This window comes from Narcine bancroftii, chromosome 10 (genome assembly GCF_036971445.1).
Source record: "Narcine bancroftii isolate sNarBan1 chromosome 10, sNarBan1.hap1, whole genome shotgun sequence".
NCBI lineage: Eukaryota > Metazoa > Chordata > Chondrichthyes > Torpediniformes > Narcinidae > Narcine > Narcine bancroftii.
The window spans coordinates 66300823-66326028 of NC_091478.1; the positions used below are offsets into that span (position 1 = coordinate 66300823).

The window sequence follows — 25206 nt, forward strand, 5'->3', positions numbered from 1 at the left end:
AGATAGTGACGGGTGAACGAATAGGCGTACAATGTTGCAAGCATGAGTGGAAAACAAGTAGATTTGAAAGAATTAGAAAACAACCAAAAAGCCAGATAAAGTGAAATAAGGGTAAAAAAGTGAAATAAGGGTAGAAATCAACGATGGTGGCAATTGAGTAAGCGAGCAAGAAACCTGAACATCTATGAGCACAAACAATGGCAGGGAGTTGAGAAGGAAAACTTTGATCTCTTAGAGAATGAGATTTGAGAATTAATAGAGGGAAAATGGCAGAGACTTTTAACAAATATTTTATATCTGTCTTTATGGTAGCGTTCACTGTAGATGTACTCAATAGCGGGGAGGGTTTTGCCCGTGATGTTCTGGGCTATGTCCACTACCTTTTGGAGGGCTTTATGCTCAGGGGTATTGGTGGCCCCATACCAGACTGTGATGCAGCAGGTCAGCACATTTTCCACCACACCTTTGCAGAAATTGTCAACGCTAGGGCATTAATTATTTAAAATCTCTATTGCGTTGAGAGAGTACATCAAGTCTATCTGTGCTTGAGAACTGCTGGACAGTGTCTGCTCGCTCTCTGGAAGTTTTCTGTGACTAGTGGGCATCACAGGGCTCCAGTTCTGGACAAGGTGAGCACATTTTAATCTGTGAACTACATGAGTGCTGTGCTGAAACTGTGAAAATAAACCCCTGGAGAATTGAGAGGAGGATTTAAAAGGATTGCAAAGTAATTATATTAAAAGAGGCCAGCAGATGGAGCATGATTGGGGAAATTGAGCTCCTTCATTTTGATTGGAGGAACAGACTGTTGATTAGATGAAGAGGGCCACACAATGTTGCAGTGCAGATGGATCCAGATGTCTTCTTACAGGAATATAGAAATAGCAAGCAATTAGGTTGGTCTATATTACATGAGGGATGGATATAGGAACAGTGTACTTTATGTGGCAAAAATAAAAATACATAACCAACATTTCAGGCTTGAGCAAAATGTAGCCAGGCTGTATTTATTTTATAATTTTATTGTGGTCAATATGTGGGCCACATATTTAACCTACAAATTGGAGGAGCAACAAGCTAATATTCCGTCTGGCCCCTCTCCAACCAGATGGCATTAATGTCAATCTTCTGGTTTTGCTAGCCTACTCCCCATTCTCCCCCTCTTCCCTTTCCCTCTCCATTCACAGACCCCCCCTCCCCCCTCCCTGCTTGCTGGTTTCCCCTCCCTCTCTTATCTATCTATTACCTCCTGCCTGTGGCACTGTGCTCCTTCCCCCTCCCTCAGCATTTTGTTCAGGTGGAAGGCATGGCAGTTAGTGCAACGCCTTTACAGTGCCAGCGATGGGGACCAGTTTCTCCCTGTGTCTGCGTGGGTTTTCCCCATGGGGATCTGGTTTCCTCCCACTGTTCAAAATGTACCGGGGTGTAGGTTAATTGGGTGTAAATTGGCCTGTTACTGTGTGCAGAGATGGCCCACCCCCTGAACCTGTGACTCCTCCCTCCCAGAAATCCCCATAAAGGCTGTTACGCCCAAACTCCTTCCTCAGTTCCTGCCTTAGAACTGGGCCAGTAACATGTCAGATGTGTTGATGCCTTAAGGTGATTAAAGCCTAGGGAGTCTTTAGGGAGTCACGTGATGGAGTAGAGGCCCTCTCCAGAGAAAAGAAAAAAAAGATTGAAAAAACAGAGCTCAATAAACATAAAATACAGGAAGAGAAAGATAAAGTTACAGAGAAGAGACAGAAGACGGCACCCAAAAGAGAAAAAGTAAGAATAACAGTGAAAAGGGAAGAAGGAAAATCACTGGAGAAGAAAGAAGGCCTTACCTGCACGTCGGAGCAGAGAGCCACTGTGGAGAGGAGCAGCCGATCTTCGATGTTGGTGAGTCCCCAGAGGAGCGGTGTCCTCCCAACTGGTGGACTTCAAAAATGCCTCTCAGAGCCAAAGGTGCGCAACTGCGCATGCGCGAAGAGGTGCACAACTGCACATGCGCGAAGAGGTGCACAACTGCACATGCGCGAAGAGGTGCACAACTGCACATGCGCGAAGAGGTGCGCTTGCGCAGTGGACAAGTAAAAGAAAAGGTTAACGCTGGCAGGAGGGGGACTTAGCTGCGGAGCGGCCAGCTGAGAGGCGCCCAATATTGGGGTGTTCGGCTGGGGGAAGCAAACAAGAAAGAAGAAAAGAAGAGCGGTGAGAAAGAGAATGAAGGGCGGGAAGAGGATGAGCGGCAACAGGGCAACTGGCAGGGGGGTGACCTATGGCAGGAGGCCCAGCAGTGGGTCGGCCTGCAGCAGGGGGCTCAGCAGCAGGTCGACCTGCAGCGGAGGCCCAACAACGGGTCGACCTGCAGCGGAGGCCCAACAACGGGTCGACCTGCAGCAGAGGCCCAACAACGGGTCGACCTGCAGCAAGAGGCCCAACAGCAGGAGACACAGCAGCTGGAGGCCCAGCAAGGATACAGAAGCAGCTCACCAGAGAAGGATGAAGATACAAAGATACAGAGAAGACGACGACACAGACATAGATACAGACACAGAAGAAGAGGAGGAAGAAGACCAAGAATTTCAAAGGAAAGAAGGTAAAATAGAAGGACAAAATTTAGATAAAGCCTTTTTCAAAGAACGAATGATGTCATTAAAAGAATGGCTATCATTAGAATTTAGTTCAATCAAAAGAAAAATGAAAAGAGCTGCAGACAGAATGTAAAGCTTAGAGTTAATTATGACTGAAATAGGGAAAAGAGTAGAAAATGTGGAGGAACGAGAAGCAGCTGTAGAAATGGAGATAAATGATTTTAAGAGAGAAGTTGGAAGAGAGCAAAAAAAAGAAACACAAGATTTATTGCCACAAAAAATTGACGTAATGGAAAACTACAGTAGGCGAAACAATATAAAAATGGTGGGCCTGAAAGAAGGCAAAGAAGGGTCAGATATGAAGGAATTTATAAAAGGATGGATCCTGAAGGTGTTGGGAACGATAGATTCACATGAAGAAATAGAAATCGAAAGGGCGCATAGAGCACTAGTACCGAAACCGCCACCACATCAAAAACCGAGATCCATATTGGTAAAATTTCTAAGATATACGACAAGAGAAAACATATTGGAGCAGGCAAGAAAGAAGGTTAGAGAAGACAATAAGCCGTTGGAATATAAGGGACAAAAATTTTTTTTTTACCCGGACATAAGCTTCGAACTTTTAAAAAAGAGGAAGGAATTCATCACGGTGAAAACAATCTTATGGAAGAAAGGTTATAACTTTATATTAAGACATCCAGCAGTACTCAAAGTTTTTATTCCTGGGGAACGGAATAGACTGTTTTCGGACCCAAAGAAAGCCCAAGAATTTGCTGAACATTTGCAGGACAGGAGAAGAGAGGAGGAGGAGTGACAAAAAGGAAGACCGGCAAGAAAATATACAAAAATATGTAAAAATATAAAGTAAAGATAATGTATATATAAAGATTTAAAGATGGATAAGAGAAAGGGAATAAGGGGGAAAAAAGAGAGTTTTGTTATATGTATAGGAAAATAGTGTTCTCTCGGGGGTTGCTGGGGGCGGGAGAATAATGGTCACTGCGAAATCGGTTGACGCTTGCAAGTAAGTTTGCAAACCGAATGGAAAGGGGAGTTGTATTGCCATCAAGGGACAAGGGGAAATCCAAGGAGGGGAGGTTCATTTGGGGTTAAAGGATTATTGCTTGTGGGGATTGTTGGGGTATTTCATGTCTTAAGTGCGTGGTCATATATTGAGATGAAAAAGGAAAACTTAAAAAACAGTAATGGAAAAAAAGGGGATGGAGGTGGTGAAGAGGCAGAAAAGAAGTGAAAATAAAGATATAAGATGGCCACGTCGGACTATATGACTATAAACATTAATGGAATATATCACCAAATTTAAGTGTATCCCATTGGAAAAAAAAAATCACATATAATTTTAAAGACAAAGTTACAATGTTTGAAAAAACCTGGGAACCATATATGGAACATAACAGAAAGAGCAGGGTTTGGAACCACCACCTAAAATGATAAGATAAACACGATCAGATTTAATGTGTATAAGTAGATGATACGTCTTTTATGTTTGTATTCCTTTTGTATAATGATATTGTTTGATTGTATTTTATATGTTCAATATTTACTGTTTTTGGAGGGGGGTGGGAAGGGGGAAGGGAGGGATGGGGAAAAAAGAGAAAATGTCACTGTGAATATTTAAAGAGATGCATCTGTAAATATATTGGTTGATATGGTTCATAGTGCGATAAATAAAGAATTACAAATAAAGGTGACTAAAGCCTATTAATCACGACTCTCTGTCTAATGTGATTGATTGATAGCGCTCCACCATGTTGTATGTCTAAATTTAAAAAAAGAGTGGAGACATCTAGCTAATACTGTAGAGGGCATTGATGAGACCACATCCGGAGTACTGCATTGGGCAAGGTTTGGTTAGCCTGTGCAGACCAAATCGTCTAAGCAGCTTGGAGAATATTTGGTTAATTGATTACAGAGAGAAAGGGATCGGATGAGCAGTTTGGGCCAACACTCACTGGAGTTTGGAAGAAAGGTGATCAAACAGAAGATTCTAGGAGGATTGATGTGGTTGGTGTAGAGAGGATGCTTCTACGCGTAAGGAAATCTAGAACAAGGGGCCTAATTTCATAGTCAGAGGTCATGCATTAACAAAGGAGAGGAGGAGGAATTTCTGCTCTTGGAATTCTCCATCGCAGACAGCCTTGGAGACAGCCGTTTAATCTGTTTAAGCTACGGTAAGCACGTTTAGTGTATAGGCGAATCAATGATGGTGGGGAACAAGCTGCAGAGTCAACCACAATCTTATTGATGGAAGAGATGGTGTGAGGGGCTGAATGCCAACTGCTGTTTTTGTTATGCTGTTAAATTGAGTGATTCAAGAGCAGGTGGGAAATTACAAAAGCTGTTCAAATCCGTGCTCATACTTTATATACATCTCCCTGGTACACATCAGTGAAATTGTCTCCAGGCTTTAAGAACATAAGAATAGGAGGAGGAGTCGGCCATCTCACCCGTCAAGCTTGCTCCGCCATTCAATGAGATCACGGCTGATCTGATGATTGGCTCATCTCCACCTACCTGGCCTTTGCCCACTCTCCCCTACTACGTAAACATCTATTCAGCCTTGTCTTAAATATATTCACTGAGGTCACCTCCGCTGCTTCAATAGGCAGCGAATTCCACAGATTCACCACCCTCTGGAAAAAACAGTTCCTCCTCATCGCTGACCTAAATTTACTACCCTGAATCTTGTCCCCTAATTCTGATCTCCCCCACCAATAGAAACAACTTACCTAGCTTTATCTTCTCTATGCCTTTCATAATGTTATGTGTTTCTATACGATCCCCTCTCATTCTTCTAAATTCTAGTGAGTAGTCACAGACGACTTCATCTCTCCTCATGAGCTAACCCCTTCCTCCCTGGAATCAGCCTGGTGAACCTCCTCTGCATTGCCTTCAATGCCAGTATATCCTTCCTCAGGTAAGGAGCTCAGAACTGCCCGCACTACTCCAGATGCGGCCTCACCAGTACCTTATACAGTTGCATCATAACCTCCCTGCTCTTAAATTCAATCCCTATCCACTATCCACCTCCATTGCTTGCTCTCCTTTATCCAGCCAATGCCTGACTATACTCCCTCCCGTAGAAACCTCCAGTAGTGGCTTCTTTATCTTCTGTTAACTCTGAACAAATTATCCTTTTGTTGAGCATGAAAACCAGCCCTTTGGGCCAAAGTCCATATGCAGCCATCGGACACCATTTACACTCATCCTGCATGCATCCCCTTGTATTCTCCCTGTATTCCCATCAACCTGCTCATCCCTCCAGATTATACCCACTCAGCAATTTAGGGCAGACAATTAACCTACCAACTTACAAGTCTTTGGGTCACAGGACCCAGAACATGCAAACTCCGCGCAGACAGTGCCAGAGGTCAGGCCCAGGTTGCCGGAGCCACGAGGCAGCACCACGATCAGCTGTGCCACTTTCAACCTCTCCTCCTTCTCCTCATCCAAAGTCAAGGGGTCAACTTCCACATGGATGCTGGTGCCCTTCAGCTCCCTGCCTGCATCTCCAAATGTGCCTTGTATGGTTAATGACTTTGATATGTCATTTATTTTGCCCACTAATTGGGACAACATTAATGCTCGTTGGAGTAGCATCAACACTTGTATTGGAATGGCAACATTATCTGCTTTCATTGCATTACCCTCATCTAAAGGAACAAGGTCTCCGTGATTCCCTTTCTATAACAAATATTTAACCCGCTTGTACCCACCAAATTCAACTGGTTTATTGTGGCGAACATGCATTTGGTGCATTCTTGACTCTCAATGGTCAGGGAGAAGATTTCAATCTGCCGGAGATGTTAATTACATCTGTACACAATGGGTAGAGAACCTTGTTGGGTGAACAGTAAGTGCCGTAGTACTTGGTTACCAAGGTGACATCAAAAAGGATATGCCTCCCCTACTACAGCAGTGTTTTGTATTCATAGTTTTCATGTTACCCACTCCATGCATCCCTTTCTGTCTGCTGTCTGCTCCATTGTTATGACAAAAAGAAAGCCTTCCTCCTGATTCCGCCCCTTTTAACTGGACTAACCTGAAGTGGAGATTTTTGAATGTAAAGTGAGTTTCTACGATGCCAGTGGTCTTCACTCGAGTTCGAAGGATGTCCTGCTCTGTTGGTTGGTAGTCACTCCCTCCAATCCGATCTAAGCTGTCAAGGTAACTGTAACAAGAACAGAGGACGTTACAAGGAAGTGTAACTACACTAAAAGTTTTAGATATTTGAGGATATATCCAAAATGATGAGAAATCTCCAGAGACGTACCTGTAATTGGAAATCAATTACAGGTGCTCCCCGACTTGTGACCTATGTGACTTAGGTCCATCAGCACATATGACCAAAATATTTTTTAAAAAATAAGAAAAAATATAACATTTACATGGTTTATGTTGTATTTGACAAACTATAGAGCCAAAACTGTAGAGCCAAAATGTGCATACATACCTTGTTAGTTGGCGTATATAGGCTGGGCACGGCCATTTTGATTCCTATGTGCATGTGCAAGTCTTCGGTTGGTGCATGCGCTGTGGGTTTGTGTATTGGAGCTCGGTTGGCACATGCGCGAGATTTAAGGGTGCAAATTCAATATCGTTAGAGTGCTTAACTAGCACTCTATCAGTATATCTCCTTTCCTGTGAGTGTTAGTGCTAATCCTGACCACTGGGGGAGTCAGGAGATGAACTGTCCAATTTTGGGTAGATTCAAGATAAATGCTTCCATGAGGTCTTGTTTGTGTGTGTTCTAGTTAATAAATATAGTTGTATTGAAAGAACCCATTTCTCTATTAAAATAAATGAAACATTCTACTCTATTTTGCTTATGGCTATGATTACAAGTATAGTAAACAATTTTTAAATAAATTTTCAAAAAAAAAAAATCACATGGTACCAGGAGTTTATAGTAGCAGAGTAATGGAAAGTCTGAAAGACCTGATGCTGTAAATTGGACTGAAATGTCGACCATGAGTGAAGGTTGTTTAAATAAAGGTTCACACTTTTCCTGAAAGCAAATGGACTCGATAGCAAACCTGAGGTACGGAAGATCACACTGCTGCTTACCGTGACAGGACCTCAAGCACTAGAGGCAGCTGCCCAGGGCAGGTTCGACAAGGTTATCGAGATGTTTGATGAACACTGTTCACCAAAGAAAAAATGAAACGTTTGAGAAGTATGTGTTTCGCTCACACACACAGCTGCAGGGAGAGAACTTTGATGCTTTCTTGACAAACTTAAAACTAAAAGTAAGAGCACACAATTTTGGATCACTGCAAGATTTAATGATCTGTGATCAAATTGTGTTTGGGATTATTGCTACGAGAGACAGATCTAACCTTAGCTGGAGCTGTGAAGGTATTCTACGCCAGCAAATTAGTTCTGCAGCATGTGAAAAAGTTTGGTAAAAATGAAGGCATTGCCATAGCCACAGTGTGTCCACACATATAAACAGTGAAATGAGATATAGGAAACAACAAAGAAATGGAGAGACATTTAAATGCAAACTACATGGCATTCAACATGCACCAAATCAATGCCCCCCCCCCCCCCCCCCACCTAGGGAAAAGTCTGAAATAAGTGCAAAGGGAGAATCACTATGCAAAGCAATGTTTTTCCAAAGGGAAACAAAAAGTGAAAGTGTGTACACTGTACACACTATTAAAGAAATTGCCCTCGGTGATGCATTTTTCATTGGCATGGTATGCAGGAAGATTATAAACCAACAGGCATTGAACAGCCAAATGTGAACAGAGTTGAGCAAGATAAGTGGACGGTGTCAATGTATACAAATGGAGCTAATAATCCTTTCAAGCTGGACATGGGGGCAAAGGTCAATTTGATCTGTGAGCATGATATCAGGGCAATGAAGATAAAGCCATACATTCTTGCAAATCCTGTACAGTTCAAAGCCTACAATGGACAGAGCATTGATACAAAAGGTACATGTAACTCTTTTTTTTTTTTTTTTTTTTTTTTTTTTTTTTTAATTTTTTTATTTTTCACACCATAAATCACATTTGCCATGATATACACTATTTCTTTTCACGCATATACAGTGACTTTTTCTCCCCCCCCCCTTTCCTCCCAAACCACCCCCCCACCCCCCCCTCTCATCCATTTTAGGTATACAATCTAGGTTGCATTAAGCCAGTCAGACAATGTTGTCATTCAACAAAATTACACCAGAAATTCTACTGAGTCCATTCTTTTCTTTCCTTCTCCTTCCATCAACTTAGGTAATGTTTGTCCCCGGTAGGTTTTCGCTATTGTATTTAATGTAAGGCTCCTATACTTGTTCGAATATTTCAATCTTATTTCTTAACCAATATGTTATTTTTTCTAATGGAATACATTTATTCATTTAAATTTGGTAGTTTCTTCCTTTTAATTTGGTTATGTATTCCATTAATATTTAAAGACATATAGTTCAGCGTAGCCCTTTTATATTTTGTTTATCTTCTCTTTCCGTTTTTCCATCATTACCTTTCCTCCTTTTCCATTTCTGTTTTCTTATTTTCAACTCTTTATAAGACAACATTCCTACAACATCTAACATTTTCCTTATTCTCCTATTTCTATCTTATTTATCCCCAATCTCCCCTTCACCTCCTGAGTTGTCCTTTATCCCTTGTCGGACAACCACATCTCCCCTCTCCATTTGGATTTGCGAATCCACTCGCAAGCGTCAACTGATTTTGCAGTGACCGCTATTTCCCCCCACCCCGCCTCCCCCAGAAAAGATTTCACTTTTCATATGTCACAAAGGTCCCTCTTTTAATTCCCTCCTTATTCTCTCTATTCCATTACCTTCCCTTATTAATTCTTGTCTATACTATCTATATTTTCCTCTAAGTACAGATACATTCATGTATGCTCATTGTCTCTATTCACTCTTATACCTCTTTACCTGCATACATATCAATCGTGATCATTTTTACTCTCATTACCCGTCTTCATCCCTCAGTCTATTTTTGTCTTTACCCACATACATATCAGTCGTGATCATTTTAACTCTCATTACCCGTCTTCCTCCCTCAGTCTATTTTTGTAATTGTTCTGCAAATTTTCGTGCTTCTTCTGGATCCGAGAATAGTCTGTTTTGTTGTCCTGGAATAAATATTTTCAATACCGCTGGATGCTTTAGTATAAATTTATACCCTTTCTTCCATAAAATCGCCTTTGCTGTATTGAACTCTTTTCTCTTCTTTAGGAGTTCAAAACTTATATCTGGATAAATGAAGATTTTTTGCCCTTTATACTCCAGTGGTTTGTTGCCCTCTCTTACTTTTTCCATTGTCTTCTCCAGTACCTTTTCTCTTGTAGTATATCTTAGGAATTTTACTACAATAGATCTTGGTTTTTGTTGTGATTGTGGTTTAGAGGCCAATACTCTATGTGCCCTTTCTATTTCCATTTCATGCTGTAGTTCTGGACATCCTAGGGTCTTAGGGATCCACTCTTTTATAAACTCCCTCATATTCTTGCCTTCTTCATCTTCCTTAAGGCCCACTATCTTTATGTTATTTCTTCTGTTATGGTTTTCCATTGTATCTATTTTTTGAGCTAGTAGTTCTTGTGTCTCTTTAGTTTTTTTATTAGATTTCTCCAATTTCTTTTTTAAGTCTTCTACCTCCATTTCTGCTGCTACTGCCCGCTCTTCCATCTTGTCCATTTTTTTTTCCATTTCTGTTAAGGTCATCTCCATTTTAATTATTTTCTCCTCTGTGTTGTTTATTCTTTTTCTTAAATCCTTAAATTCCTGTGTTTGCCATTCTTTAAATGATTCCATGTATCCTCTAATAAGAGCAAGTATATCCTTTACCTTGCCTCTCTTTTCTTCTTCTATTTCACCATACTCTTCCTCTTCTTCTTCCTCTGGGTTGACCATCTGTTGTTTCTTTGGTGCCCTTTCCTCCTCTTCTATCTTGTTTCTATTGTCTTCTGTGGTCTCTTCTTGCTGCAGGTGTTCTGCAGCTGTCGTTGCCGGCTGTGGAGATCGACTCCCCAGCTGGTCCCCCCTCCCGTCGGTGTGTTTTTTTTCATTCGCATCGCGCATGCGCGAAACTTCGCGCATGCGCGGTTGCGCACTTTTGTTCGGCTCTGCGAGCCATTTTTGTAGTCCATTATTTACCGACCTGAGGGAGCGGGTTTCTCTCTCCGCAGCGGGCCTCTTCGGACAGGTAAGGCCTTCACCTTTTCCCTCCTTTGTCTTCTCTTCCTCTCTTCTTACCGTTGCTTTCGACTTTTCTTTTTTTGTCGCCATCTTCTTTCCACCTTTATACTCACTTTTCTGTAACTTTTATTTCTGTGCCTTTGTGTTTTCTCTTGTTTTTCCCGACTTTTCTGGAGAGGGCTGGAGTTCACCGTCCGGCCACTACTCCATCGCGTGACTCCTCCAAGGTACATGTAACTCAAGGTGAAAGTTGAAGATAAAGAGCAGTAGTCCCAGATGGACACATGAATCACTGCTTGGTGACAAAGCATGTGAATACTGAAGCCTAGTCAAGAGGGTGTACCACATTAACAGTGACCATGCATGGAACAGCATTGAGGAAATACTGGATAATTTTCTGACATCAAGGGGTTTGGTGTCCTACCATTCACCTATAAGATAAAGGAGGTCACACAGCCAGTAGTGCACACCCGAGGCAGGATCCAGCGCCACAAAAAGAAAAGCAGGAAATCGACCAAATGTCGGCACTAGGGGTCATAAAGAAAGTGGAGGAGCCTAAAAAATGGGTGGATTCAATGTCAAAAAGACCGGTGACTTGTGCGTTTGCATGGACCCAAATACTTGAATGCCAATATAAAGAGGGAACGTTATCAGATTCCAACCAGGGATGAAATTACAAGTTAGATGACCGGTGCAAAGTTTTTCACTAATTGCATGCATCCCAGGGCTTCTGGCAATTAAAACTGCCTGAAGATTACACAAAATACTGTACATTTTATACATCGTTTGGCTGATACTCCTGTCTGAGGATGCCTTCTGGAGTTTCTTCGGCTCCTGATGTGTTCCACAGAACAATGGAGAACATAATGGAAGGCATAAAATGGGGTATGTGTGTACATGGATCCTATGGGGATCCACACAAGAACAACACAATGAGAGGCCCATCAAAGTACTACAATACATCCAGACAAAACAATTAAAGTTAAACAGAGAAAGATGTCAGTTTGGTGTGAAGGAAATTACCTTTCTGGGAGATAAATTGTCAGAGGCAAGTATAGATCCAAATAAGAGCAAGGTGAAACCAATTTTTGAGATGCCCAGACCCACTGACAAAAAATGGCGTATTAAGAGTGGTGGGAATGATCATTGGTAAATTCATACCAAACCTGTCTTTCAAAACAATGTACCAAAGGAAGTTGTTGCAGGACAAATGTGAATTCAAGTGGACAGATAACCACAAGGAAGAATGGGGATGACTGAAGACCATCTAATTATAGAACCAGTACTTTTGATGTTCTTTGATGCATTCAGAAGAATGAAAATATCTAAGATGCTTCAAAAGATGGATAGGTGCCATATTACTTCAGGCTGTAAGAGAAGATTGGAGGCTAGAAGCATACGCATCAAGGACAATGACAAAATCTGAACGCCGATATGCACAGATCAAGAAAGAGTGTCCAGGTCTGGTCTTTGGACTGGAGAAATTCCACAGTTATGTGTATGGTCTACCAACATTCATGGCAGAGAAAGACCACAAGCCATTAATAGCCATAATCAAGATAAATCTCAGTGAAATGTCTCCGCAAATCCAAAGACTGATGATGAAGCTACAACATTATGACATTGAATTGGTGAACACACCAGGGAAACATTGTGTTGGCTGATGTGTTATCCAAGGCACACAATGAGAGTTCCACAAAGACAGATGTAAATCTCCACGTGAATCTGATCACTGAATCTCTTCCCATATCTGACATGAAATCCAAGCAGATTGCAACTGAAATAGAAAAGGACACAGTTCTAAGAAGGTTATCAAGAATCTGAATGGAGGATGGCCTAGAGGTAAATGTCATCCATATGACAACATCAGAGCTGAGCTGAGTGTTGTCAATGGACTTCTACTCAGACAGAGCAGAATTGTCATTCCTCAATCATTGTGACAGGAGATGCTGAAAAGGGTGCATGAGGGGCACCTTGAAATGGAAAAATGCAGGAGGAGGGCCAGAACTGCAGTTTATTGGCCAGGGATAAATGCTGACATTGACAGGATGGTTTAAAGCTACGAGACCTGTTAGAAACATCATGCAAAGCAGGCAAAGGAACTCATGATAATAACTGACGTACCAGCAGAATCATGGCAGAAAGTTGGGTTTGATCTTTTCCACTTGGATGGAAAGAAATACTTGCTGGTTACTGATTATCTATCGAACTATCTGGAGATTGCGCTGCTTCCTAATATGCCTGCTGCCTGTGTGAAATCGATCTTTCCAAGACATGGAATTCCTCAAATTGTCTTCAGTGACAATGGACCATGCTACAGCTGTGGAGTATTCTAGAACTTTGCAGAAGAGTATGAATTTTAACAAGTGACTTCAAGTCCTATGCATTCCCAGTCAAACGGTATCACAGAGAAAGGCGTTCACATAGTTAAACAGTTGCTCCAGTAAGCACCAGCACTCTATCGGTACATGAAGGGCCTGGTCTTGAGCTGTTCTATGTTCTGAAAGTAATAGTCCTTGACCACACTAATTCATATCGAGGACTCTCACTTCTGGGGTTTCAATGCCTTTGGAGAAACTACAGGTTTAGGAATGTGTATTTATTTTATTTTTCTGATTTTCTGCAACATCGACTGATGAAGGAGAGGTGAACTCTGTCATTGCGGGGAGAAGTGTTCATCTGCATGGCCACTGCAGGGGTGGAGATTGCTTTCTATATTTAAGGCCGATTAACTCCCCAATAATCTCAGTGTGATATCTATGAATAACAATAATTAACTTCTCAGATTGGACGGGGGTATTATTTAACCAAATACAACGAACTTAATGAAGATATTTTCCCAGCTATAATTTTCCACCTTTCTTTTGGCAGAATCATCTACCTATGTTCACACGTCAAAGAGAATTGCTTTCAGCTTCACTGGGGGTCTGAAGAGGTGATCAGGGCAGGACACTTCAGTTTCAAATGACAGTAAGCACAATGCTTTGAATTTTTTCCATGCATTAATTACGCGGTGCAGAAATTCTACGTGGACTTTATTTTACAATTCCTGCACTAGCAGGAGATATGATTTAGCAATGTAGCAAAGGAAATTAATTGAAGACAAAGCCAAGTGCCTTCCTCACTAATTATGAAATCATTATGGAAGCAAGATCAATAAATGGCCATTCCCAGACAAGTAGGACAAATATGAGATACATTGAGACTAATACAAGAGGGATGATAATCCTTTCTTATAAGCATCTCTCATTTATTCAGGAATATTCAATCGATCATGCCAGAATGACTCACAATCATTCGATGATTCCTTCACTCCTGAACAAATCAAACTCGGGCTGAAACACAGCTATCTTCTGCTGGCAGCCCTGGCAAAGAATGGACGCCAACGTGCATGCCATGGGCAAGATGTTCCTGACTTCCGCATCCATGCTTTGCAACACAGAGGTGGCACTGGAGGAGCTGGGGACCTGAAGCATCTGACCTCCCACCCCCATTTCTTGGTACCCCTGCGCTGAGTTGATGGGGCAGGACAGACTTGGTATTTAGTTTTATATCAGCCACACAGATCAAGAAGATGCTGGCTTACTTCACCATGGTAATGATTTTAATTAATTTATATAATTTAAGTGCACCTACAATTGTATTTTTTAAGGTATTTTAATCGTTTCAGAGGATTTTTTGATGATTAGAGGCATTTCAGCAGTTGAATGGCCCAAACCGACAAAAACCCATGAAGGTCACCTGGAGGAGGGGCCTCAGGGTCTGCCATGAGGCTCGGCTCTCATTTAATTTGCAGTGAGGTCTGGAGCTCACTGGATCGGTCAGGCTGCCAAAGGGAAACATGTCCGTGGGAAAAGAAGGGAGACAAGCACAATCCGCTGAAGTGCAGTGATTCTCCCACTTCTAACCTAATCACATTCATTCATTCATCACAAAGACTTGCTTACTCGACAGTTATTTAATAATTCCCTCATTTCCAGCCCAATTGCAGGTTTCCTCATATTTAAGCTAATCACAATGATTCCATGGCATCTCATCCAAAAGCAGGTGTTGGATTATTCAGCCACATATAACTCAGCTAAATCTTTGGCAATGCATTCTGCAGAAATGATTGATTCGTAGTGGTTGTAATCTTGGGTTAAGGTTATGGAGGAGCTTGGGGAGATGACTTCCAATGTAATGATGGGTAGGATACTTGACCTCAGGCTGTGATATTGTGTAGAGTAGCCATTCTCAATGGGGGCCCTAGGGCATGGCACATATAAGTAAAAGCCTTTTTTTCTTTTCACCTCTTAAGACAGTGGTTCCCAAAGTAGTTCCCCCTTGGCCTCCAGACCACATCCCAAGTGCTCCCCCATACAATGGCGGGGGGGTGGGGAGTTAGTGGCGGCGCTAAGATGGGGGGTTGTGGTGGTGCTGAGAGGGCGCTAGTGATGCTAATACAATATGGCAGCCACCAAGACCAGCTCTCACGAGAATGCCTTGGTACCATTTATTTTGCTCACTACAGCCACTCTGAGTTTGAAAATTACTGCACTGGCTTCTTCATTAAACTTCACAGCAAACTGAATAATAACAAGACTGAAGGTTTGCACCGCCCCCTTTTTCCTCATCGCCCAACTGGGGTTGGGGGGGGGGAGGCAGTGGCAGGTGGCAGCGCCCACTTTGGGAATTGCTACCTTAAGACATAGGAGCAGAAATAGGCTATTCAGCCCATTGAGTCTGCCCCGCCATTTAATCATGAGCTGATTCATTTTCCTCACTCAGTCCCACTGACCAACCTTCTCCCCATAATCTTTGATGCCCCGGGTAATCAAGAACCTATCAATCACTGCCTTAAATACTCCCAATGATCTGGCCTCAACAACCCACCTGTGAAAAAAAATTCCACAGATTTACCATCCTATGGCTGAAGAAATTCCTCCGCATCTCTGTTCTAAAGACGGCCTTCAATCCTGTTGTGCCCTCTTGTCCTAGGCCAGTGGTTTTCAAACTTCCCCCTAAACTCACATTCCACCCTATGCCATCAAGTGCTCTGTAATTAGTAAGGGATTGCTTAAGGTGGGATGTGAATGGAAAGGGAAGGTTGAAAACCAATGCTCCGGACCCAATTGTTACTGAAATATTTTGCTTGAGAAAAATTGTCATTGGCCCATTTCCTTTGGAGTTATGAAACTGTGCACATAACGAGTCAATAAAGTATGATTAAAACAGTGGGTTTCAAACTTTTTCTTTTCCCTCACGTACCACCTTAAGCAATCCCTTACTAGTCACAGAGCACTGATGGCATAGGGTGGAATGTGAGTTTAGTCGGACAGTTTGAAAACCACTGTCCTAGCTGGTGTAGAGAGTGTCCTCAGGTGAAGGGCTCAAACCCAAACGTCGGTGATGTATCTTTATCGTTCCTATATAAAGGACATTGTTGGACCTGAGCGTTGAGTTTTTATTGTCCTCAGGGTACGATGTGTAGGGAGCTGTACTGACAGGGCGTTGAAGTTTGTCGACTTCTTCTGGGTGTGTGATTTCAAGGCGCAACTGCTTGTGATGGTGCAATCTAGGGTCGAGAGTGTCTGTGAAAATGAGGCCAGCTCCTGGTGCAACTGTACAGGAGCTAGAAGCTCTAGGTGAGAACAAGTGCTGGGCTGTGTGATAGAGTGACATCTCAGCATGCTGTGGTGGATGAGGCCTAACATCTGTGTAATTGCGCAGGAGTAATAATCTCAGAGAAAGAGAGAGAGCACGCAAGTGACTTGCTTCTTTATTTGACTTTAGCCCATGGTAACGCTCTTCATTTATATAATTTAAGTCTGTTTACCGTTAAATTAATTTTAATTTTATTTAATCCTTTCAAACTTTTTAAATGTAAATGACCATCAGAAACATTTGGGAGTAGTTCAGAGGCCTATGACATCATGAGTTGTTGAAAAGGCATAAAAGTAAACGTTTTCAAGGTGCTATTGTATGGGTAAGGGTACGGTAATGTGCAGAATAATCTCAGGGGGTGTATCTCTTGGGAATTGATGTGCATGGCTGCTAGTGGAAATTTTAATTTGTCAATCTATCACCTTTCTTGGGTGTTATTTTTTTCTCTCTCTCTCTCTGACATATTCATCATCATAAAAAGTATGGAGTGATTCCCTTGAAAAGCCAATGGACCTGGTTTCACACTGCAAGGATCGTGAAATGAGAACTTATTCCCTTTATAACTTCTCTGCAAAAATGCAATGATAGAAGACTGATGTGAAATCTCACCTTCCAGCCTTCACAAGATCAGGATTGGGCCAAACCCTGTGCATGGTTCAATGAGTCCAACACAGTAATAGGAAAGGAAATAATCAGCAAGGATTGACGCGAGACCTTTTGTTAATCAGGCCATAGAGAAAATAGTTGAGTTTCAATTAACAAAAATATACTTTAAAAATTATTGCTCTGATAACATTAATTTGGTTACACTGCATGGAAATTAATACAATAATAAAGCCTTCCCCACAGAACCTATAAGGGAAGGTGACACGATTTCACAGCAAGGGTGCATCTCCACAGCAGTGGGCACTCACATGAAGCAGAAACCAGTGAGTTTGTAGCTCTCTGTTTGCTGTTTAATTCCAGTGGATGGAAGATCAGGGATCAGGTTACTCCTCACCGAGTCGGCTGGGCTGTGGAGTCACTTCTGGGATCTTGTTGTCCCTTGAAGCTCAGCCCAACCAGGAACCGAAGTTCACCATCAGCAAATACTTCTTTATTCACCAGCCCACCAGCTTTTTGGTCCCTATGTTTTCGTTTACTTTGTCTTGGCAATTTCCACTTGTGACACAAGAGGTGTTATACATCTGACAGTCAGATTTCATGAACTCTTGCATCAGTCAAGTTGGTTTACTTGGAGAATTATTTAAATATTCCCCAAAGAAATACTCTGTATTCCAACCACATTTGCATTTGTCCATTTCTCATGACAATTACAGATGCTGCCAACCAACACATACTTAAACATTCCAATGCCTGTCATTGTCACCTTTAAAATGGTGATGCTGCGATATTCACATGTAATACATTCATTCGTCGGTATTGTCTGCACCAATTTCAAACCTCTGCACTACCCTGAACCCACACCTCCTCCTCGTTAGTCAGGAAGGCACAGCAGTGTCTACACTTCCTAAGGAGGTTGAGGAGGGAAAAGCTACCATGCTGATAACATTTTATAGCACAATTGAGAGGGTTCTGCCTGGCTCACGTTATCCTGACTATATAACAATGACATTCACTGGGAACTTTGCTTAAACAGGGCTAAAAGAATTATTGACCTACTATCGTCAGAAAAGAGGGTCAGGAGCATCAAAATCAGGACTGCATGCTGGGAAATATTTTATTCCCTCAAGCTGTGAGATTGATAAAACCTTGGGTCCCTTACGAATGAGACAAGTAAATTATTCTGAAATATTTGTAGATATTTATTTTATATTATATTTTTATGTGACTATTAGGTGCTGTGTATTATGTGTGTACGTACTGTGGTCCGGAGAAACACTGTCTCATCTGGTTGTATTTGCACAGTCAGATGACAACAAACTTGAACTTTGACTCTGCAAATTTAATTTCTCTTTCTACCTGATGGTAATGGCAGAGCAAGGATGGGCCAGAAGATTACAGGCCATGATGAGATACGTCTGGAGTCTGACTGGTGGACGGCGAACTCAGTGGGGTGGAGAGGGGGGTGATGAGTGAAAAGGCAGAGGAGGAGGTGGAAACTGCGGATCTCAGAGGGATGCTATTTGAAGAAAGCAGTGAGAATCGAGTCCTCTCTGGGCCAGGGCATGGATCAGTGAAAACTGGGAGGATGGGTGAACAGAGTGGAGGGAGTTGAGAGACAGCCCCCTGACGTTTGAGTGAGAAAATGGGCAGAGAGCCAGGGCAACACTGGGATTGGTGAGACCCGAGGAAAGAATGGAGTTGGCAACAGAAGCACCTCATATTAGTTTTGGAACTCGTTCGTAATCGGAAGCCCACCTTGGAATAAATTTTGAGAACAGGGTCACAAGCAGCCGGCTCAGCTCAATCACAGGAAACGGTCCTGGATGGGACATTCAGATAATGGCCTCAGCTTCCCACTTGTTAATTTGGGGAATTTCTAGTCCTCCAACAGTGGGACAATTCAGAAATGGGTCAGGGGTCAAGATAGAAGGTGGAGGCAAGAAAACGTAGAAATAACGAAACAGGAGAAAAAAGGTGACCAATATTGTCAAGAGAAAAAGGTGGGGAGAAGAGGAGAGAAAGATCAGAGACCAAATACACTGGTCAGAGGAGAGAAAGAGCGTGATAATGAGACACAGAAAGCGCACATGCAGTAAATACACAGAAACTCCGGACAGTATCAACTGCATTTTTACCAAATGCTCATCAGATAGTCCCAGCAAGCATTTCAGTGCAAGGGCAATTAGGAATGGGAATAAATGGTGGCCAGAGAGGAAATGAGATGGTCCTTCTCAATAATCAGAATGCAATTTATTTCTATATTGCCACAAAGCAAATGTGTGGGGCAGTTTATTTTATGAAGACTTCAAGAGTGTCGTCAAGATTGAGGCCACCTGTCACTTCAACTGACCACCCACTTCCCACCTGGGCTTGTGACCCAGAACTCCCATCTTGTGCAAGAGGCTCCCCCAATCTCAGTTCTGCACCTTACTGGAACAGGGTTCACTTTCACCACTCCAGAGAATAATGCTGTGGTTCCCACGTACATCTCTCCAGATTCAACAATCGTCCTTTCACAGATCTGTTTCCAATTTTGAATAAACTCAAAAGACTGAACATCCAGCAAGACAGAGTAGTTGGAATCTTGAAAAATTATATCACCTAATGAATCAGTGTGCATCCCTCCATCTTTAAAATGACACCTCAAGTTGTAGAGTTGGAAAGCAGAAGAATTAACCTCCTAGATAATCAGCTCAGTGATGACTTCATTGAATCCATACCAAACATCAGGCAAGTAATTACAAGTTAGCCACACAATGAGGTAACACCACAATTTCAGAACAGCATCAAAAACTCAACAATAATGAATGAATGAGAAAGATTATGAGCTACTTTATTAATAATCTTCTGAATCTGCCTCAAAAGCCTAATGAACTCACCAACTTTTATGTGTGTGTATGTGTGTTTTCAAATCACTATCTGCTGGTTCTGTGGTCATTTTTATTTATGCGTTTTTGATTTTCAATCCCAGATAATTACCCAAATTTAAATTCTACAGCTGCTGTGATAGGACTTGAACAGGTCTCTGATCACCATTCTGGTAACTTAACCACTGCGGCACCACCTTACTGTAAATGGGCAGCCTCAGTGGAGATGTTTGTATTGGTGTGGGCGTTCCATTACGAAAGGCCACAGGTCCCAGGATGTGCTGATAAATTCAATGGGAGTTCAGGGTGAAGCTCTCAGCACACAATGGTTAAAATGCAAACTGGTGGGTGCAGCACGTAGTGCTGCTCCCATCTAGGTTTCGGGTTCAGTTCTGGCCTCAGGCACCGTCTGCGTGGAGTTAGCTCGTCCCCTTAGTGTGGATTCCTGCTGGGTTTGACGCTTTCCTTCCACACCCCAAAGATGTTTAATTGGCCACTGTTAATTATACCAATTACCCATCAGTGTAAGTTAAAGGCAAGTAGAATAACAAGGGAGTTGATGGACATACATGAGCGAGAAAATGTCACAAGGCCATTTGGAGAATGGGACTGATGGGATTGGTCTGTTGGTGGCTGGCATGGACCCAATGATCCAAATGGCCTTCTTCTGTGCTGTTGTTAGAAGATATCCCCAGTGGTTGAGTGTACTGATTGGAGGCATTTATGGGGGGTGGAGGTGGGGGTTAGTGGGTTTGAAAGGTTAACTGTGGTCAAATCTTTGAAGATTGTATTACTGGTTAATAGAGCAATTAATAAAGCTTGTGAAATTCTGGTTTTATTCGAAATTTTTTTTAACATAACAAATAGCAAGGTTTAGGAATGCACCATTTAGTTGGGTGAGTGGGAGAGATTCAGCGGTAACCTTCAAAAGCCAATCAAATATATTCTGGATGGGGTTAGATCTGGGGATATGAGGGGAGATTCTAGGAGTGGGACTAACAGGATCAATGTTTTGCATCATTGATGGGCAAAGCATTCTCTGTCATCAGTGAGAGGTTGGCATTTGATCTGAGCCAGCACTGTACTCTTCTGTAATCAATGACCTGCCTCTGGGTTGTACATTCTATCACAATATTAAACAAAAATACTCTTGACCAATCTTCACCTCACAGATCACACCTGGATTCCTCAAGGGAGTCAGAGAGACTTCAAGTACAATTCTCAATCATGCTGGGCCACAGAGCCCCCACCCCCCTCCCCCGAGTCCTCATTCAGTTGTATTGCACCCGAAAGGACAATATTCTCACTCAGCGACATCAACAGCAAGTGATTCAATTCAATTCCTCTGCTGAGTATTAATTGTTCCTGAGGGTTGCTGTGGGAGAGGAGGAATTCATTAACACCGCCCCTCTTCATTTTGCAGACAAATTGCTACTTATCTCTGACTGCTTTAAGTCTACACGCGGCAGCCATCTCTGCTGTTCACATCATCCTCTCAGAATAATTGGGTCACACAGTGTGGACAAGATTCCTTCTACCTAGCTTCTGGTCAGCACTGCATTGACTGCAACCATCATCGGGGAAGATGACAGGAGCCTGCTGGGAAAGTGCCTGGCAGAATGATTCCTGGTATTCCAGAGTAAGATTCAGACACAATCACATCAGGTCCCTCAATGATGCTGCTCATTCCACTGTGGATTTATTTCAATGTGCCATGATGTGGCCATGGCAGATCATCTATCCACCAAACACATTCCACTGGTGTGTGCCGCAGACAGACCAACACACCAGTGGAATAATAAATATAGAAGTACCATTAACTCAACACACTGTCATTGCTTCTCTATCCTCTCCCTATCCCTTCCCTCTGTCTCCCTTCCTCCAGAACCCCACCCATTTCCTTTCCTATCCTTCTTCACCCTCTGTTCACTCCCCCACCACTTCTCAGCTCTTCTACCATCACACCTGTATTCCCAGCCCACCCACCCTATGTCTCATTTCCTGTAGCTCCCTCTCTCTCTCCCTTTACTGTCTCTTTTACCTCAGCTCTTCATTCACAGAGCCAAGCTCCTCCCCCCTCTTTCCATTCTCCTGGCCTCTACTCCATAACCAGCTAACAACTTTTGTCTGTTGGTCTGTACTCCTCCCCCTGCCATTTCTTTTATTCAGATGTTGCCTGCTTTTGCCCATACCTTGAAGAAGGGCTCAGGCTCAAAACGTTGGTCATATATCTTTACCTCCTATATTAGGAGGTAAAGAGCGGCTGAGTTTCTGTGTTTTTACAACAATCACAGCATCTGCAGACTTTTGTGTTTCACTCCATTCTCCCATTACTTTGGACCGTGGCCATGCAGGAGGAATAGCAAACATGTTCTCCCCGCCTCTTGCAATGGTAACCTATGACTATGTCCTCCTTTTGGAATGGTCACCCTGGCCGTGGGAGGAGACCAGATCAACAAAATATGTTAATTGGATATGATAAGAGGAGAGGTGAGAGTTGATTCATTATTATTATTCACCATTGAAACATCATTTGTTTTTGCACTGACTGCAACTGAGAATACTTCTTGATCTATTCTTTTAGATGGGAGAATATATCTTAATGAGATCGATGTCTAGAGCTGCCTGAAGAAGGCAGCCAACACCATAAAGGACCCCCATCACCCTGGTCACAACCTGCTCTCGCTGCTCCCTTCAGGCAGAAGGTACAGGAGCCTTAATTCCGGCACCTCTTGGTTCAAAGATAGTTCTTTCCCCCAACAGTCATCAGGATTTTGATGACTGTTAATACCCTAACTGTAAGACTATTCCAGGACGACCAAATAATCAGTCTGCACAATTGAAACATTTTTTTCCTGTACTAACTGGAACTGAGAATATTTCTTTATCAAATCTTTAATATTTATTATCTCTTTTTCTGTGTTTTGGCACGGTTGGTGTAGTGGAACCCAGTGACCTGGGTTAGAATCCAGCGCTGTCTGAAAGGAGTTTGTACATTCTCCCTGTGTCCGTGTGGGTTTCCTCTGGGTGCTCCGGTTTCCTCCCACCCTTCAAAACGTACCAAGGATTGTAGGTCAATTGGGTGTAATTGGCCGGCACAGGCTCGTTGGCCAAATGGCCCGTTACCCTGCTGGATGTCTAAATTTAAAGATTTAAATGGCGTATTGTGGTAATTTAATTTACACTATTGCAGCTGGTATATCTTACGTGTGTGCGGGCAGCAGGTAAGAATCCTGGTGCCATCTATAAACTGTACTTGTGTATATGACAATAATCCCTCATACACACACTCAAGGTGGTCTCACTGTCTGTAAAGGGAAGGTATGAACCAGCTAAACATATCTGTCAATAATGAGTTTTCCAGCAGGAGCTGCCTGTCGGGAGACGTTTAACAGCAGGACAACTCAACCTGACCTGAGAGGTTGTGAATGGGGGACTGCATTAATGTCAAAGTGGTCTGTCGCAAGTCACCTCAAGCTGCGGGAGAAACAGGTAGAGCTCATTTGGCCACAGGCTGTTTCCATCTCATGATCGAGGGAAGGGGAGGGAAGGGATTTGAGCAAAAGACAATTCAAATCTCATTCTAACCAAATTAGAGGTGAAAATAGAAATGCTTTTGGTAAAAAGCAGCAGACTCCACGAGTGAGGTGATTAACCTGGCACAAAGGATTGTGACCAAAAGCCCTCATTCTTTTCCTTTGAATATTCACTGCTGTCCCCACTAAACCTCAGTTAGAAGAGTTTTTCATCTTGCTTTCCTTCTGACCTGATATCATTTTAATCATTGCTATCCCAGATCAGAGTTTCTCCACAACAGCACATTGCCCACGATCCACATTAGTGTGAGGCGGTGCCCATCAGAGAGCCCGAATACTCCTCAATTCAGGGTTGATTCAGAACATGTTCCCCATGTAATTATCTCCTGATCTATGATACGTGAAGGGAAGCAAACAGCAGCTTGCTGAAGTGCAGTTGAATAACACTCTAATTGTGTGCCATTATTTCAAGAAAAATATCACTAATGAGCTACTGCTGGTAGAAATATTACACAGTTCCAAAACTGCCCCAAAAACTCAATTAATGCAGAAACAATGCATTAAAATGAGATTTATGCACCACTCTATTGTCCACGCCCCCCCCCCCCCCACCCTGGAGCCTACTCGAGAGGATGGAACCCAGTGAACTGACCAACAGCCTGAGTGTTTATTGTGGGGGCGATCTGTGAGGTAGGAGCCCAACAACCCATGGAATATTTTAACCTCAGGACACGAAGGCAATGTTTCAGGATCATATCCAGTCTTTGCAAGCACATTTCTTATTTTCTTCTGTCCCTTACCTCTCCAAGTTCCTGATCCATACAAAGTGTTTCTATACCTGACTCATCACGTCTTGCCTTATTCTTGAAATATAATAGACTGTCTGGTACAGGCCTATGAGATTGCCTGTAATGGGGAGATACAGCATGGAAACAGGCCCTTTGGTTCAGAGTCTATGCCAGTCATCAACCACCCAATCTGTGTTAATCCCAGCTTGTTATCCTCCCCACATTCCCCATCAGCTCCCCACTGATTCTACCACTCACTCACACACCAGGGGCAATTCACAGCTAACCTCTCTGGGATGTGGGAGGAAACCCTAGTGGTCACGGGGAGAAAATACAAACTCTGCACATACAGTGCTGGGAATGGATGCAATTCCTACTTACGATCAACTCCCAGGACCACCTTCCCAGATTGCCTATAGTTTCTTATCATCTCCATCCAACCTCCAACGTCAGCAGCCGGCCGTATTCATCTTCACTGCCTTCTCTCCAGGAGTTCAGCAACCCTGAGCTGCCTCATCCACCCAATCGTTCACTGCATTGATAACGATGAGTTTATTGTCATGCGCATTGATTGCACAATGTACATTTGTACCAAAATTCCTCCTGGCTGCAGCCTGGCAGGTACCTGCAGCCAAGCTGGGTGGCACAAACACCACTGCCTCACAGCCCCTGCCACCTGGGCTTGATCACCTTGAGTGAAGCCTACGCAGCCTTCTCTGGGTGGTGGGGTTTCCTCCCACATCCCAAAGGCTGGCGGGTCAGTAGGCCTAGTGGCGTCTTTAAATTGCCCCTGCCGTGTAGACGTGGGTAGAATCTGGGGATGTGAAATGGGATTCACGCAGAAGGAGCTTGATAGCTGGCGCGGACTCAACATGCTTGTCCATACTGTATGACGTCAGATTTACCCAGAGCACCTGACAGTTGCATTATCATCCTCTACAAGTTCTCTTGAATTTGCAGTTACTAAACTACACAATTTCCTAAGACCAT

At 42.8% G+C, this 25206-nt stretch overlaps 1 protein-coding gene across 4 annotated transcripts in view; it reads right to left on the reverse strand.

Moving 5' to 3' along the window:
* Window positions 1–25206, reverse strand: part of gnao1a (guanine nucleotide binding protein (G protein), alpha activating activity polypeptide O, a) — a 268174-nt gene that overhangs the window by 32218 nt on the left and 210750 nt on the right. For all 4 annotated transcript variants that reach the window (XM_069901185.1, XM_069901186.1, XM_069901187.1 and 1 more), the window contains exon 5: window positions 6643–6771. In XM_069901185.1, the coding sequence (XP_069757286.1) occupies window positions 6643–6771 (129 nt within the window). The remainder of the gene's footprint in view (window positions 1–6642; window positions 6772–25206) is intronic.